General features: G+C 43.5%; 1 protein-coding gene across 2 annotated transcripts in view; it reads left to right on the top strand.

The window, feature by feature from the left end:
* The window catches only part of LOC125486720, a 35455-nt gene that overhangs the window by 11982 nt on the left and 9561 nt on the right, over nt 1-13912 (top strand). Inside the window, exons 3-7 of one of the 2 annotated variants that reach the window (XM_048615512.1) lie at nt 1700-2011; nt 4432-4467; nt 6099-6197; nt 8400-8424; nt 12515-12555. In XM_048615512.1, coding sequence (XP_048471469.1) covers nt 1700-2011; nt 4432-4467; nt 6099-6197; nt 8400-8424; nt 12515-12555 — 513 coding nt within the window. The remainder of the gene's footprint in view (nt 1-1699; nt 2012-4431; nt 4468-6098; nt 6198-8399; nt 8425-12514; nt 12556-13912) is intronic. The other variant, XM_048615513.1, reaches the window with a different exon arrangement.

Here is a 13912-nt window from a genome sequence, read left to right as displayed (position 1 = left end):
TGTGTGTTTTGTGAGTGAGCGTGTGTGTGTGTGTTTTGTGAGTGAGCATGAGTGTGTATGTATGTAAGTGAGAGTGTCTGTCTCTGTGTGTGTTTGTGAGAGAGAGTGTGTGTGTGTGTGTGTGTGTGTGTGAGGGTGTCTGTGAGGGAGTACGTGTGTTTGTGTGTTTGTTAGACTGTGTGAGAGAGTGTGTGTAACTGAGTGTATGTGTGTGTGTGAGTGAGTGAGGAGAGTGTGTTTTTAAAAGTCTGTGTGTGAAAGAAATTCTGTGTCTGTGTACATGAGTGTGTGCATGAGTCTGCTTATGTGGGTGTGTCTGAGAGTGCGTATATTATATGAGTGTTAGTCTGTGTGAGAAAGTGTGTGTGTCTGTGTCTGTGTGACAGAGAGTATGCGTGTATATGAGAGTGTGTCTGTTTATGTGTAAGAGAGTGTGTGTCTGTGAGAGTGTGTGCATGTCTCAAATAGTGTGTGCACATGTGTGAGCGTTTTCACGTGTGAGTGTGTGTGAAATAGAGTGTGCATGCGTGTGTGTGTGTATGTGTGCACGTCTGTGTGTGAAATAGAGTGTACGTGCATGTGTGGGTGTGTGCATCTGTGAGAGATAGTTTTTGTGTATTAGATTGTGTTTCCGTGTGTGTGAGAGTGTGCGTGTGTCGATGAGGGAGAGGGATCGTTTGTGTCAGTATGTGTGTGTGTGTGAGTATCTGTATGTAGGAGAGAGAAAGAGTGTGTGTTTGTGAGTGTGTGTGTGCATGTGAGAGAGAGTGCATGTGTGTGTGTCTGTGTGTGAGAGAACATGTAATTTAATTTGGTATAGAATCCCTACAGTTTGGAAGCAGGTCATTCAGCGCATTGAGTTTACACCAACCCTCCAAAGAGCTTCCCCCCCAGACCCACCCTATCCCAGTACCTCTATATGTCCCATGGCTAACCCACCTAGCCTGCACATCCCTGGACACTGTTGGTAATTTCGCATTGCCAATCCACTCAACCTGCACATCTTTCGACTGAAGGAAGGAAATGGAGCACCCAAAGAAAATCCACGTAGACATGGGAAGAATGTGCAAACTCCACAGTTGCCTGAGGGTGGTAATGAACCCGGGTCCCTGGCTCTTTGAGGCAGCAGTGAGCCTGTGTGCATGTGTGTCTGTGTCTGTGTGCATGTGAGAGAGAGTGTCTGTGTGTACATGTCAGTGTGTGTATGTGTGAGAGAGAGTGTCTGTCTGAGAGAGAAAGTGCGTGTGTGTGAGCTAGAGTGTGTGTGCATGTTTGAGACTGTGTTGTGTGTTCATGTGTGTCTGTGAGAGAGGGTGTGTGTGTATCTGTGTCTGTGTTTGTGAGAGAGAGAGAGCGTGAAAGTGAGTTTGTGTGTAAATGTGTGTCCCTGTGAGAGTGATCCATACCATGTAAAGATACACACATGAAAGGTGAAGCTGCCATAGTCCAAGAGAGATTACGGAGAGACATAAGACTAGGGGTTTAACATGAGGATCAACACTCTTCAGGCAAGGGGAGACTTGGAGAAAGAAAATCCTTCACGTTAACCTCAGCTGACATGGGAATTATGCCAGCGCCTTCAGCATTCGCCATAAGCGAATATACCATGAGTGGCGCTGCCATTTTTTTCACGCGAAGGCTTTGCGCGTGAAGCTGTTCTTGTACAATGACCTGTTCTCCCACTTTCCTCCCTCCGAAGGTGAGCGAGAGCTGCCACCACCGATCATCGCGCTGTATTCCCACGATGGCATCTTTGAGAAAGGCAGCTCTGCCAGGATGGAGTGCAGAACACCAGCCTCTTATACAGGCAGCACATTTTACTTGGTGCGAGACGGCACAAGTGCATACATTGCCCAGCGGACTGTTGTGAGCAGAGAAGACACGGCTACCTTCGAGCTCGTCAACCTTACAGTTCGACATCAAGGGGACTATCGATGCTTCTATAAGAGAAAGGAGTCCGGCTTTTGGAAGGATTCCAGACTCAGCACTCCAGTGCGGATAACAATCCATGGTAGTGTCCTCTGATAGATAACTACCCACGGCTCAGAAATCCTCACTTATTCAAAATACCGAACCTCGATCTAGTCTTTGGATAGTCCAGGCAGGATTATTCCCAAACATTCCCCACTCCCGGCTCAAGATTAGAGAGAGAGTCCTGAAGCAAATGAGAGGTCCCGAGCCCGAATATCATGTGCCGGTCCATCTGCACTAAACCCCCTTTCCTGCACTTTCAAGCACTTCAAGTGTTTGTCCAAGTACTTTTTTGAAGGTTGTGAGGTTTCTCGCCTCAACTACCCTCCCAGGCAGTGCATTCCACAGCACTGCCACACTCCAGGCGGCTTATTTTACCCCAAATCCTCCTCTAAACCTCCTCCCTTTCACTTTAAAGTGATGCTCCTTATTGTCCTGTGGATTAAAAGGGAACAGCTGCTTCCTATCCATCCTATCTCATAATCTTACACACCTCAAACAGGCTCTCCCCTCAACATTCTCTGCTCCAAATAAAACAACCCATAGTGGCAGGAGAGTTGTTTGGATATGTTGCCTGCAAAGGAGTACTCAAACCTTTTGTCCAGGTATTCCCTTTTGTGATAGACAAAAGCTAGGGAACCAAATCAGAACTCAATTAAACAAGCCCTTCTTTATTTAACCCTGTAAGTATCAACGCTCAATATAAAGCATACATTCATTGCAACATTTACTTCACACTTCATTTAATTTCAACTTTAATTCACTTCATTTAACTTCACCTTACTTTACTTAACTCACATTTGACCCTAACTTGATAAGTTTGACGTGAATCATATACGACCCTGATTCAAATGAATTGGCCAATGTTGTTCTCCAGGTAGGTGTCACCTCATGGTTCTTTGTTCTCTTTGAAAGTAACTTCAAGCTTCTCAGATATGGTCTGGCTGGTTTCTTCTGAAAAAGCCCTTTATTCACTTATTTGAAAATGTACTCCTTTCCTCCGGCACTCAATCAATAAAATGATCAAATCCTGATCACATTGTTCAATACCAGCAAATGGAATTTACTGGTAAACATCTCCTAAATGCTTACACTAAGCCTTAAACAGTGACATTGTCTTAAACAGTATATGGTAAAAGTATACCAGTATGTCTAAAAACACTATGAAACTTGCCTTACTCGATCAACACAGGAAACTACAGTAAAGGTGGATCCTGGCTGCTGTTTTACCGAGTTCAGAGTTGAAACTAGCTTGACAAAATTCCCAGCATGCACAATTGTAGCTCTTAACCAGCCTGGTAGCCATTTCTGCTATTGACCACCTGATCGCAGATAGGTGGAGACAGAGCTCAGAGAGACAGTGATGCAAGGGCTGGACAGACAGGAAGATTTGTTTATAGGAAGCCAGGACAGAAAAGAAGCTGAATATGTGCTCATGAGTGCTGAGAGGAGCAGAGAGTAAGTTGGCTGTGCTGTAAGCAGTACAGGGCCTGGGGCTATTGCGGGCTGGGTAAAGGACATAGAACGAGATGTAATATTCTGAAATAATTGAACTCAATGTTGAGATCTGAAGGCTGCAGGATCCTAAACGAGAGATTAGATGCTGTTTATAGGCAAGAGTCATAGAGTCATACAGCATGGAAACAGACCCTTCGGTCCAACCTGTCCATCGCAACCAGACATCCCTATCTGACCAAGTCCCATTTGCCAGCATTTGGTCCATATCCCGCTGACCCCTTCCTTTTCATTTACCCATCTTTTTAAATGTTGCAATTGTACCTGCCTCCACACTTCCTCTGGCAGCTCATTTCATACAAGCACCAACTTCTGCGTGAAAAAGTTACCTGTCTCATCTCTTTAAAATCTTTCCCCTCTCATCTAAAACCTATGCCCTCTAGTTTTGTAGTCCCGCACCCTAGAAAAAAGACAATGATAAAAGAAGGAGAGTAACACAGTGGGGGTGTTTAAGGGGCAGGCAATTGGAAGCTCAGGGTCAGTTTTTACGGATGGGATGTAGGTACTCAGTCCATGGGTGTCGCTGTTCCTTGGTCTTTGACCCACCGCCATTTAAGGATCAGCAATGGTAGTGCAGGTGATGAGTGGCTCGAGGGGAGTTTGCAAGAGGAGGTGTCCCCATGTGTCTGCTGTTCTTTTACATAAAGGTGAGCTATGGCACAGAGGGAAGCTATTCGGCCCATCGTATTTACTTCAATTCTATCCCCTTGGTGCCAATTTCCTGCCTTTACCCCTCCCCCTACCCTCAGTGTCCCTGCACACTCTATGTCTATCCAAATGTGTCTCTCCATTGAACTTGCCTACATCAGTTTTCCAGTCAGTGCATTCCATGCCCTGACTACTCGCTGGGTGTAAAAAGCTTTTTCTTCACTTCCCCCAACTTACACAACGCTTTTAAATCCCATTCAGTATGCAATGGTTTTTACATTTGTTAATCTTTTTCAGATCAATCCTTGGAAAACCAATCCCTAGGAGCAGCAGGTAAAGAGAACATGTCAAAATGCAAAGATTATTTTGAAGCGTAACAATTTTGTTTTGTGTCTCACCCTTTTCCTATCCTTTGCAGACAAGTGAAAGTCCTTTCTCTGCTTTAGTCTCCACTTAACTGCACTGTCTATGAGCTCATATATTTCCAACGTTAAGAGATTGCACGTGACTAGGTGGATTTATGAAGTCAGAGCAGGAATGCCTCATTCAGCCTGCTTCTCAAATCAGTATCTCATATGTCAGTAATCCAGCTCCTTTTTCCGTCTCTCCCCAGTCTACCTGGATGCAATTTTTAGTCAAAATATTCTATCTCTTCCTCAGAATGATTTACTGCACTGACAGTTGCAGTTGAGGGAGGTATATAACAACAATCCCCCCATGCCTAGCCCATAGGGAAGATGGTTGTAGTTGTTGGAGGTCTGTCATCTGAACTCCAGGACATCTCAGTCAGGAGTTCCTCAGGGTAGTGTCCTAAACCCAAACATCTTCAGCTGCTTCATCAATGACTTTCCATACATCGTAAGGTCAGAAGTGGAGATGTTTGCTGATGATTGCACAATGTTCAGTACCATTTGTGACTCCTCAGCTGCTGAAAGAGTCCCTGTCCGAATGCAATAAGATCTGGACAATATCCAGGCACAGCCTGACAAGTGGCAAGTAACATTTGTGCCACACAAATGCCTAGCAATGACCATCTCCTATAAGAGAGAATCTAACCATCATCCCTTCACATTCAAAAGTGTTATCATCACTGAATCTGCCCACTATCAACATCCTGGGGGTTACCATTGAGAGAGAATATAACCATCACCTCTTGATATTATCACTGAATTGCCTAACGATCAACATCCTGAAGGCTACTATTGACCAGAAACTCAACTGCATTCATTACAAAATACATTGGCTACAAGAACAGGTCAGAAGTGGGAATCCTGCAGTGAGTAATTCACCTTCTGACTCCCCACCAAAGCCTGACCACCATCGATAAGGCATGGAATACTCCCCACTTGCCTGGATGAATGCAACGCCAACAACACTCAAGAAACACCACACCATCCAGGGACAAAGCAGCCCCTGCTTGATTAGCATCACATCTATAAATATCCATTCCCTCCCCCATTGACACTGAGTATCAGTAGTGTTTACCATCCACAAGATGCACTGCAGAAATTCACCAAAGATCCTCAAACAGCATCTTCCAAACACACGACATCTGGAAGGATGAGGGAAGCAGATATGTGGGAACATCACCCCCTGCAAGTTTCACTCCTAGCCACTCATCATCCCGACTTCAAAATATTTCAGCTGTTCCTTCAATGTCGCCGGGTCAAAGTTCTGGAATTCCCTCCTCACAGCACATGGACTGCAGCAGTTCAAGAAGGCAGCTCACCACCATCTTCTCAAGTGGGCAGCTAGGGACAGATGTAATAAATGCTGGGCCTAGCCAGCGACGCCCACATCCCATGAGGGAGTTATTAGAAGCTTGTTGTTTGACAGTGACTGCCAAATGTAGTCAACAATTTCAAATTTAATTTCTAGCTTTGCCTCTTGCAATACAATGTGCTGACATTGCCTAGCTGGTGTACTGTTATTTTATTAACCATGCATTTTCTAAATGCTGTTAGTGTTCAGGAACATCTGGGTACTAGTTGGCATGGTTGCAGGAGGAGTTGTATTGATCCTCATTATAATCGCAATGATGTGGTACATCTACAGAAAGAGAGGTGAGTACGATCATTCTAAGATCAACTTTACTAAGTATGATCAACACAATTTATAACATTGCCACACAACATTACTGTACAGTGTATCAGTGGTTAGCACTGCTGCCTCACAGTGCCAGGGACCCGGGTTCGATTCCAGCCTCAGGTGACTGTCTGTGTGGATTTTGCATATGCTCCCCGTGTCTGCGCGGGTTTCCTCTGGGTGCTCTGGTTTCCTCCCACCGTCAAAGATGTGCAGGCTAGGTGGGTTGGCCATGCTAAATTGCACATAGTGCCCAGGGATGTTTAGGTTAGGTGGCTTAGACATGGGAAATTAGGGGAATGGGTCTGGGTGGGATGCTCTTAGGAGGGGCAGTGTGGACTTGTTGGGCCAAATGGCCTGTTTCCACACTGTAGGGATTCTGTGATCCTCTATGACCTCTAGGGAACCCCTCAGGGAAAACACATGGGAACATAACATCCTCCTGAGATCCTTGTAGCATTCAGGTCAGATTTGCTGTATCAGTATGATGTTGTGGAAATGAACATAATTAATTACGGATGCCAAATCAATAATAACATAGTTGCTGCAAAACAATATTCTGTTAAAACAGACAACAAAACAAAATTGTTCAACAGTGGGTATCAAACAAAACTCAGCCAGTCTTTCAATCAGCTGTTCCCCCAACGATGTTAATTCCTTCCATGATATTGAAATGTCCAAATAATGTCGGCATTTTTTTAGGGTATCTATGTTCTGTATGCAGCCCAGCTACTTTTGTACTCATTATATTTTTAAAAAAGAAATCTTGAAGTATGTGATCGCACTGGGAGAAGGTGCAGAGAGAGATTGATCAGGATGTTACCTTGGATGCTGGAGAGTTTCAGTGATGGGAGAGAGATTGGACAGGCTGAGGTTGTTCTCCTTAGAGCAGAGGAGATTAACAGGGTGACATGATTGAGATGTATGAAGTGATGAGTGACATAGATAGGGTAGACTGGAAGAGACGTCTCCTTGGTGCAGGGATCAATGACTGGGGTTGGGGGGGGGCGTGGTGCGTAGATTGAAGACAAAGGCAAGAGACTTAAAGTGAATGTGAGGAAAAATGTTTTCACCCAGAGGGTGGTGGGAATTATGGAACTCACTGCCTGTAAGAGTGGGACAGGCAGAAACTCTCATCACATTGAAGAAGTATTTTGATGTGCACTTGTGATGCAAAGGCGCTACGGCCAGTGGTGAGAAAATGGGATCAGAGAATAGTGAGGTGGTTGTTTTCAATCAGCACAGAGTTGATGTTACTTTATGATGCTATGTCTCTCTATGACTCTCTATGTCTCTGTAAGGCTCTCTGCATTTCTGTCTCTGTATGAATCTGTATGTCTCTCTGTAACTCTGTCTGTCTCTGTGGCTCTCTATGTCTCTATGAAACTGCATCACTATCTATGACTCTATCTCTATCGCTCTTTAACTCTGACTTTCTAACACTTTTATAACTGTCTATGTCTATGATTCTCTGTTACTATACAATTCTCTCTGACTCTCTCTCCTTCACTCAGTCACTCTTTGTTATCTTCTGTCACTCTCTACTTCTGTCTATCATTCTGACTCTGTATGACATTGTCTTTCATTCTTTATCACTTCCTATCATTCTCTATCACTCTATGATACTTTATTACTCTCTATGACTTTCTCTGACCCTACAATTCAGCTCTATCTCTCCCTATTTCTGTCTATGACTCTCTGTCACTTTCTATGACCCTCTGTGACTTTCTGTGACTCTCAATGACTCTGAGAATTTTTAACTCTCTATGATGTGAATTAAAATGGGCCCCTTTTATATTAAATGCAAAATTAACAATCCCACAAACCTAAGGACATTTGTGGGCAGAGTCATCCTTCAGAGACTCACCATTTCTCACTCAGAGTTGCTGAGATTCAAAGAGCAGAAAAAGGTTGTTCGACTCAGCCTATCTGTGCTGGTCAAACACAACCACCTCATTACTTACTTATTCCATTCCCCAACACTTGGCATGTAGTTTTGGCATGACATGTTCACATCTAAATCCTTCTTCAATGTGATGAGGGTTTCTGCCTGTACCACCCCTTACAAGCAGTGAGTTCCAGATCCCCCACCAGCCTCTGGCTGGGAAGGTTTCTTCAGAATTGAAGTGTGTATTATTTAACACTGACACTAATGCTGCTATCAACTTCCTGTCTTGTAGCCATATCCCAGAGACAAAATGAAGGGTAAGAAACATTTACTTGTACAACTGAAAGCTCAAGCTTGTGGATTGACTTTTACCAACGTACCTGCACGGGAATTTCAGGGTGTGGAATTGTCTTTGATGCTGAAATCAGGGGAGGTTGATGGATGCTTATTTAATCCCAGATTTTATTGCATACGGAAAGGTTTTCCTTTGATATTGAAATCTCATGCAATTGGAATTGATGTTTCAAAAGCAAAATGCACATTTTGGTAAAAGTGCACTGTAATAAGGGAATACTTTCTTGTTAAAAGAGAGATGAATCAATGTGCATCATAGGCATGTAAGTGTTAAAAGGCTGCAGGTAATACAGGGTCTATTTGAAAGCTGAAACCATATCTCAGACGCTCAGATACCATTCTGTGTTAGATCACAGCCTGAAATGTAAGCAATCAAATGGATGTTAGCACCATGCGTGGACAGTTTCCTGCAGTTGTTTTTGGAATTTGCTCCTTGCTCCCATTATATAAGGGTAGGAGGAGACTATTCAGCACCTCAGGAGCCTGCTCCCCCACTTCATACAATTGTGGCTGATCCCATCTTGGCCTCAACTCCACTTTCCTGCCCTCACTCCCTTTAACCCATCACTCATTTAAAAAATCTGGCTGTCTCCTACTTAAATTTATTCAGTTCCCAGCATCCTTTGCACACTCTAGGGGAGGGGTGAATTCCCACAGATTCACGACCCCAACCCTGAGAGAAGTCATTCCTCCTCATTTCCATTTTCAATCTTCCCCACCCTCCCTTATCCTGAAACAATGACCTTGAGTTCTATTTTGCCCCACATAACGTAATATTCTTTCTATGTCTACTTTGTCAATCTCCCATTTAGTGTCTGATGTACCTCCCATTCTTCTCAACTCCAGACAGTATAAGCCAAAATTACTCAATGTCTCAGATCCTTTGGTCCAACTTATCCATGTCAACCTGACATCCCAATCTGACCTAGTCCCATTTGCAGCATTTGGCCCATATCCCTCTAAACCCTTCCTATTCATGTATCCATCCAGACACCTTTTAAATGTTGTAATTGTACCAGCCTCCACCATTTCCTATGGCAGTTCATTCCATACACACACCATCCTTTGCATGGCCAAGTTGCTCCTTAGGTCCCTTTTAACTCATTCCCCTCTCACCTTAAACGCATGCCCTGTAGTTTTGAACTCACCTACTCTGGGGAAAAGGCCTTGGCTATTCACCTTGTCTGTGCCCCTCATGATTTTGTAAACCTCTATAACGTGACTTCTCAGCCTCCAACACTTCAGGGAAAAATGTTCCAGCCCATCTAGCCTCTCCCTATGACTCAAACACTCCAGTCTTGGGAACATCTTAGACTCATAGACCACAGGAATAGACCCTTTGGTCCAACTCTCCCATGCCAACCTGACATCCCAATCTAACTTGTCCCATTTGCTAGCATCTGGCCCATATCTCTCTAAACTCTTCCTCTTCATGTATCCATCCTGACACCTTTTAAATGTTGTAATTGTACCAGCTTCCACCACTTCCTCCAGCGGACACGTTCCACCCTCTGAGTGAAAAAGTTACCCCTCAGTTTCCACCTCTCACCTTCAAGCTATGCCCTCAAGTTTTGGATTCCCCTTACCCTCAGCTTCCTATGCTCCAGAGAAAAAAGTTCCAGCTTATTCAGCCACTCGCTATAAGTTAAACTTTCCATTCCCGGCAACAACTTTATAAATCTTTTTTGCACCCTCTCAAGTTTAACGACATCCTTCCTATAGCAGTATGCCCAGAATCATGTGCAGTATTCCAAAAGTGGCCTCACACATAGCTGCAACATGAAGTCCCAACTCCTGTACTCAATGTTCTGACCAATAAAGGCAAGTGTGTCAAACACCTTCTTCACTACTTTGTCTACCTGTGATGCCACTTTCAAGAAACTATTCACCCACCCCCTCGGTCTCTCTGTTTGACAACACTGCCTAGGGCCTTACCATTAACTATATAAGTCCTGCCCTGATTTGTCTTACAAAATTGCAACACCTTGCATTTATCTAAATTAAACTCCATCTGCTACTCCTCAGCCCATTGTCCCAGTTGATCAGATTATTTTTTTAGTCTTAGATAATTTTCTTCTTTGTCCACTGTACCACTAACTTTAAAAAAAATCTTCGATTATACAGCTTCATTTTATAGGTTTGAATGGGGAAGGCGATGTCTGAGTGGTATTATCTATGGATTCTGGATGCCCAAACACAAATAAAAGCCAAAAGAACTGCGGATGCTGTAATTCAGGACAAAAACAAAGTTGCTGGAAAAGCTCACCAGGTCTGGCAGCATCTGTGAAGGAAGAAACAGAGTTAACATTTTGAGTTGGGTGACACTTCCTCAGAACCTTCTGAGGAAGGGTCACCGGACCCGAAATGTTAACTCTATTTTTCCCTTCACAGATGCTGCCACACGTGGTGAGCTTTTCCAGCAACTTTGTTTTTGTATCCAAACTCAAATAATGTTCTGGGGACCTGGGTTCCACCTAGGAAAGGTGGAATTTGAATTCAGTAAAAATGTGGAATAAAACTCTAATGATTGCCGTGGCAAATGCAGGGAAAGCCCATCCCGGTCATCTTGGGAGGAAATCTGCCATCTCTATCTGGTCTGGCCGCTATGTGACCCCAGACCCTAGAGCAATGTGGTTGACTCTTAACTGCCTTCTGAGGCTGTTAGGCACAAGAAATAAATGCTACACCCACCCAGCAATGTTAACATCCCATCCGTGAGTAAAAACACACACACACAAACACACATGCGCACGCACACACAGACACGCATACACACCCCCCTTCAATGAGCAAAAGATGGAATTGTATAGTTATAGAGGATGTCATTTGGCCCATTGGGTCTGCACTGGCAAATCTGCACTCTCCCACAGTTGGCCCATAACCTTGAACACCACGATACTTCAAGTGCTCAACTATATAGTTTTGTTTTGAACTGTGAGGTTTCCTGCCTCAGTTACCCTCTCAGGGTAATTTTGTGGTAAAAAAAAAAGGAGCTGAACTTGATTAAAAGACTTCCCCCTGTGAGACTGTGACAATGAGTGGGCAAAATTTGAAAATAATCCTTCCATGGGAAGGCCAGCTGTGTTTGCAGCTCATGGTGTACCAAGTTTCCATTTACAAGTTTGCTGATGTCATAGTCGGTCGGATCTCAAACAACAACGAGACATGAGCTAGGAAAGAGATTGAGTGTTTACCAACATCATGTAAAGAGAACAAATCTCTTCCTCAATGTCAGCAAATGAAGGAGCTAGTCATCGACTTCAGGAAGTGGAGTGGAAGACATTCCCCTGTCTGTGTTAGTGGGGCTGAGGTGGAGGTGATCGAGAACTTCAAGTTCCTTGGTGTAAATATCACCAACAATCTGTCGTGATCCATCCATGTCAATTCTACAGTCAAGAAGGCACAGATCTACTACATCAGAAGGCTGAGGAAATTCACAATGATTCTTATCAATTTTTACAGACGCACCATAGAAAGCATCCCATCTGGATGCATCACAGTTTGATACGGCCACTGCTGTGCCCAATACCACAAGAAATCACAGAGTTGTGAACACATCCCTGTTCATCATGAAAAACAACTTTCCTTCCATTGACTCCATCTATACTTCCCACTGTCTCAGAAAAGCAGCCAACATAATCAAAGACCCCTCCCATCCCGGTTATACTTTCTTCCACCCACTTCCTTCAGGCAGAAGATAAAAAGGTTTTAGAACACATACAAACAAATTCAAGAACAACTTCATCCCTGCTGTTATCAAACTTCTGAACGGACCTCTCATATATTAGAGTTACTCATTCTCTGCACCTTCTCCGTAACTGTAACACAATATTCTGCATTCTGTTCCGTTACCCTGGTGAACTTAGGTAAGGTATGATTTGTCTGGTTAGCATGCAGAACAATACTTCTCCCAGTGTCTCTGTTCATTTGACAATAATTGAATCAAATCAAACTTTTTAAAGAAAGATCAGTTGTATTCTTGCCCAACAATTTTCAGCTTGTAAATCCTCTGAAGCAAACTTAACAAGCAATTTTTTTTTTCTTTTTGTTTAGTTCCAACCTCTGGACTGCATTTGACCACAACACCGACAATTGTAAGTCCATGCAAGTGCAAAAGATAAGTTTGTGGTGGGTGATAGGAATTTGAGAAACGCCTTATAAATTTTACAGACTGCCCTTGTAAATTTTCTCAGTTTCTTGGTCTGACCTTCATGCCTTTGCTATTAATATGTGCAGACATTACAAGGAATACAGAGTTGACAAGAAGAAACATTTCCCTCTTCATGGAAGGATCAATGATGAGGGTGGAGTTGGGTGGGGAGGGGTAGAATGAAAAAAATTGAAGGTAAGGAGCAGGAGGTTTAAAGGGGGTATGGGGGAAAGGTTATCACCCAAAGGGTGGTAAGGAATCTGGAACTCACTGCCTGTAAGGGTGGTAGAGGCAGAAACCCTCAATACATTGAAGAAGGATTTAGATGGGCACTTGTGATGTCAAGGCTATGGGTCAAGTGCTGGGGAAATAGGATTAGAGAATAGTGGGGTGGTTGTTTTTGACTGGTGCAGACTTGATGTGTCGGAGGGCCTTTTCTACGCTGTGGACCTCAAATACACTTATCATAGAAGCATTTTGATTACTAAGGTGGATAATTTGGAGGCATGACCATTTAAATACATAGCCATATAGGTCAAAGGGAACCAATGTTGCTTAAAATGTACCAGGCAATTCCAATAAAGGATATTGATGAATGTATCATCAGTGGAGTATAACATGGGCAAATGTGATGTGGAGGTGCCGGTGTCAGACTGGGGAGGACAAGGTGAAAAATCACACGACAACAGGTTATAGTCCAACAGGTTTATTTGAAGACACAAGCTTTCACAGTCTCACTCCTTCTTCAGGTGTCAGTGAGATAGGTAGCATCAGACACAGAATTTATAAGCAAAAAATCAAAGGATCATAAAACTGATGTGGTGTTGAATGAACCTAAGATAGCTGTCAAATCTTTAATCAGTTACAAAAGGATTATTATGCAAATTCTCGAATTTCTTTCAAGTCACTGCCCCGAGGTTTTATCAGTTCCCTCCGACAATAGGTCAGACAATGCATTGTGAGGCCTTGTTTAGAAACTGGCTGTGTATCAACTTGGACTCAGATTGGTTTTATTTCCCAAAGTAGGAATTTATAAAATCCCAAATTGACAGTGTACAAATTGTGTGCTTTTTGAACAAAATAAAATGTATCTGCAATTACAAATCTGCAAATGCAAATTCACCCCAGAGAATTGTGTGTGTGTGTATGTGTGTGTGTGTGTGGGTGGGTGGGTGGGAGAGAGAGAGAGAGAGTGTGCGTGTGAGGGGGAGAGAGTGTGTGTGTGTGTGTGTGTGTGTGTGTGTGAGGGGGGGAAGAGAGAGAGTGTGTGTGAGAGAGTGTGTGTGAGAATATGTGTGTGT

This window comes from Rhincodon typus, chromosome 32 (genome assembly GCF_021869965.1).
Source record: "Rhincodon typus isolate 14 chromosome 32, sRhiTyp1.1, whole genome shotgun sequence".
Lineage (NCBI taxonomy): Eukaryota > Metazoa > Chordata > Chondrichthyes > Orectolobiformes > Rhincodontidae > Rhincodon > Rhincodon typus.
This window is presented reverse-complemented; position numbering and strand designations above follow the sequence as displayed.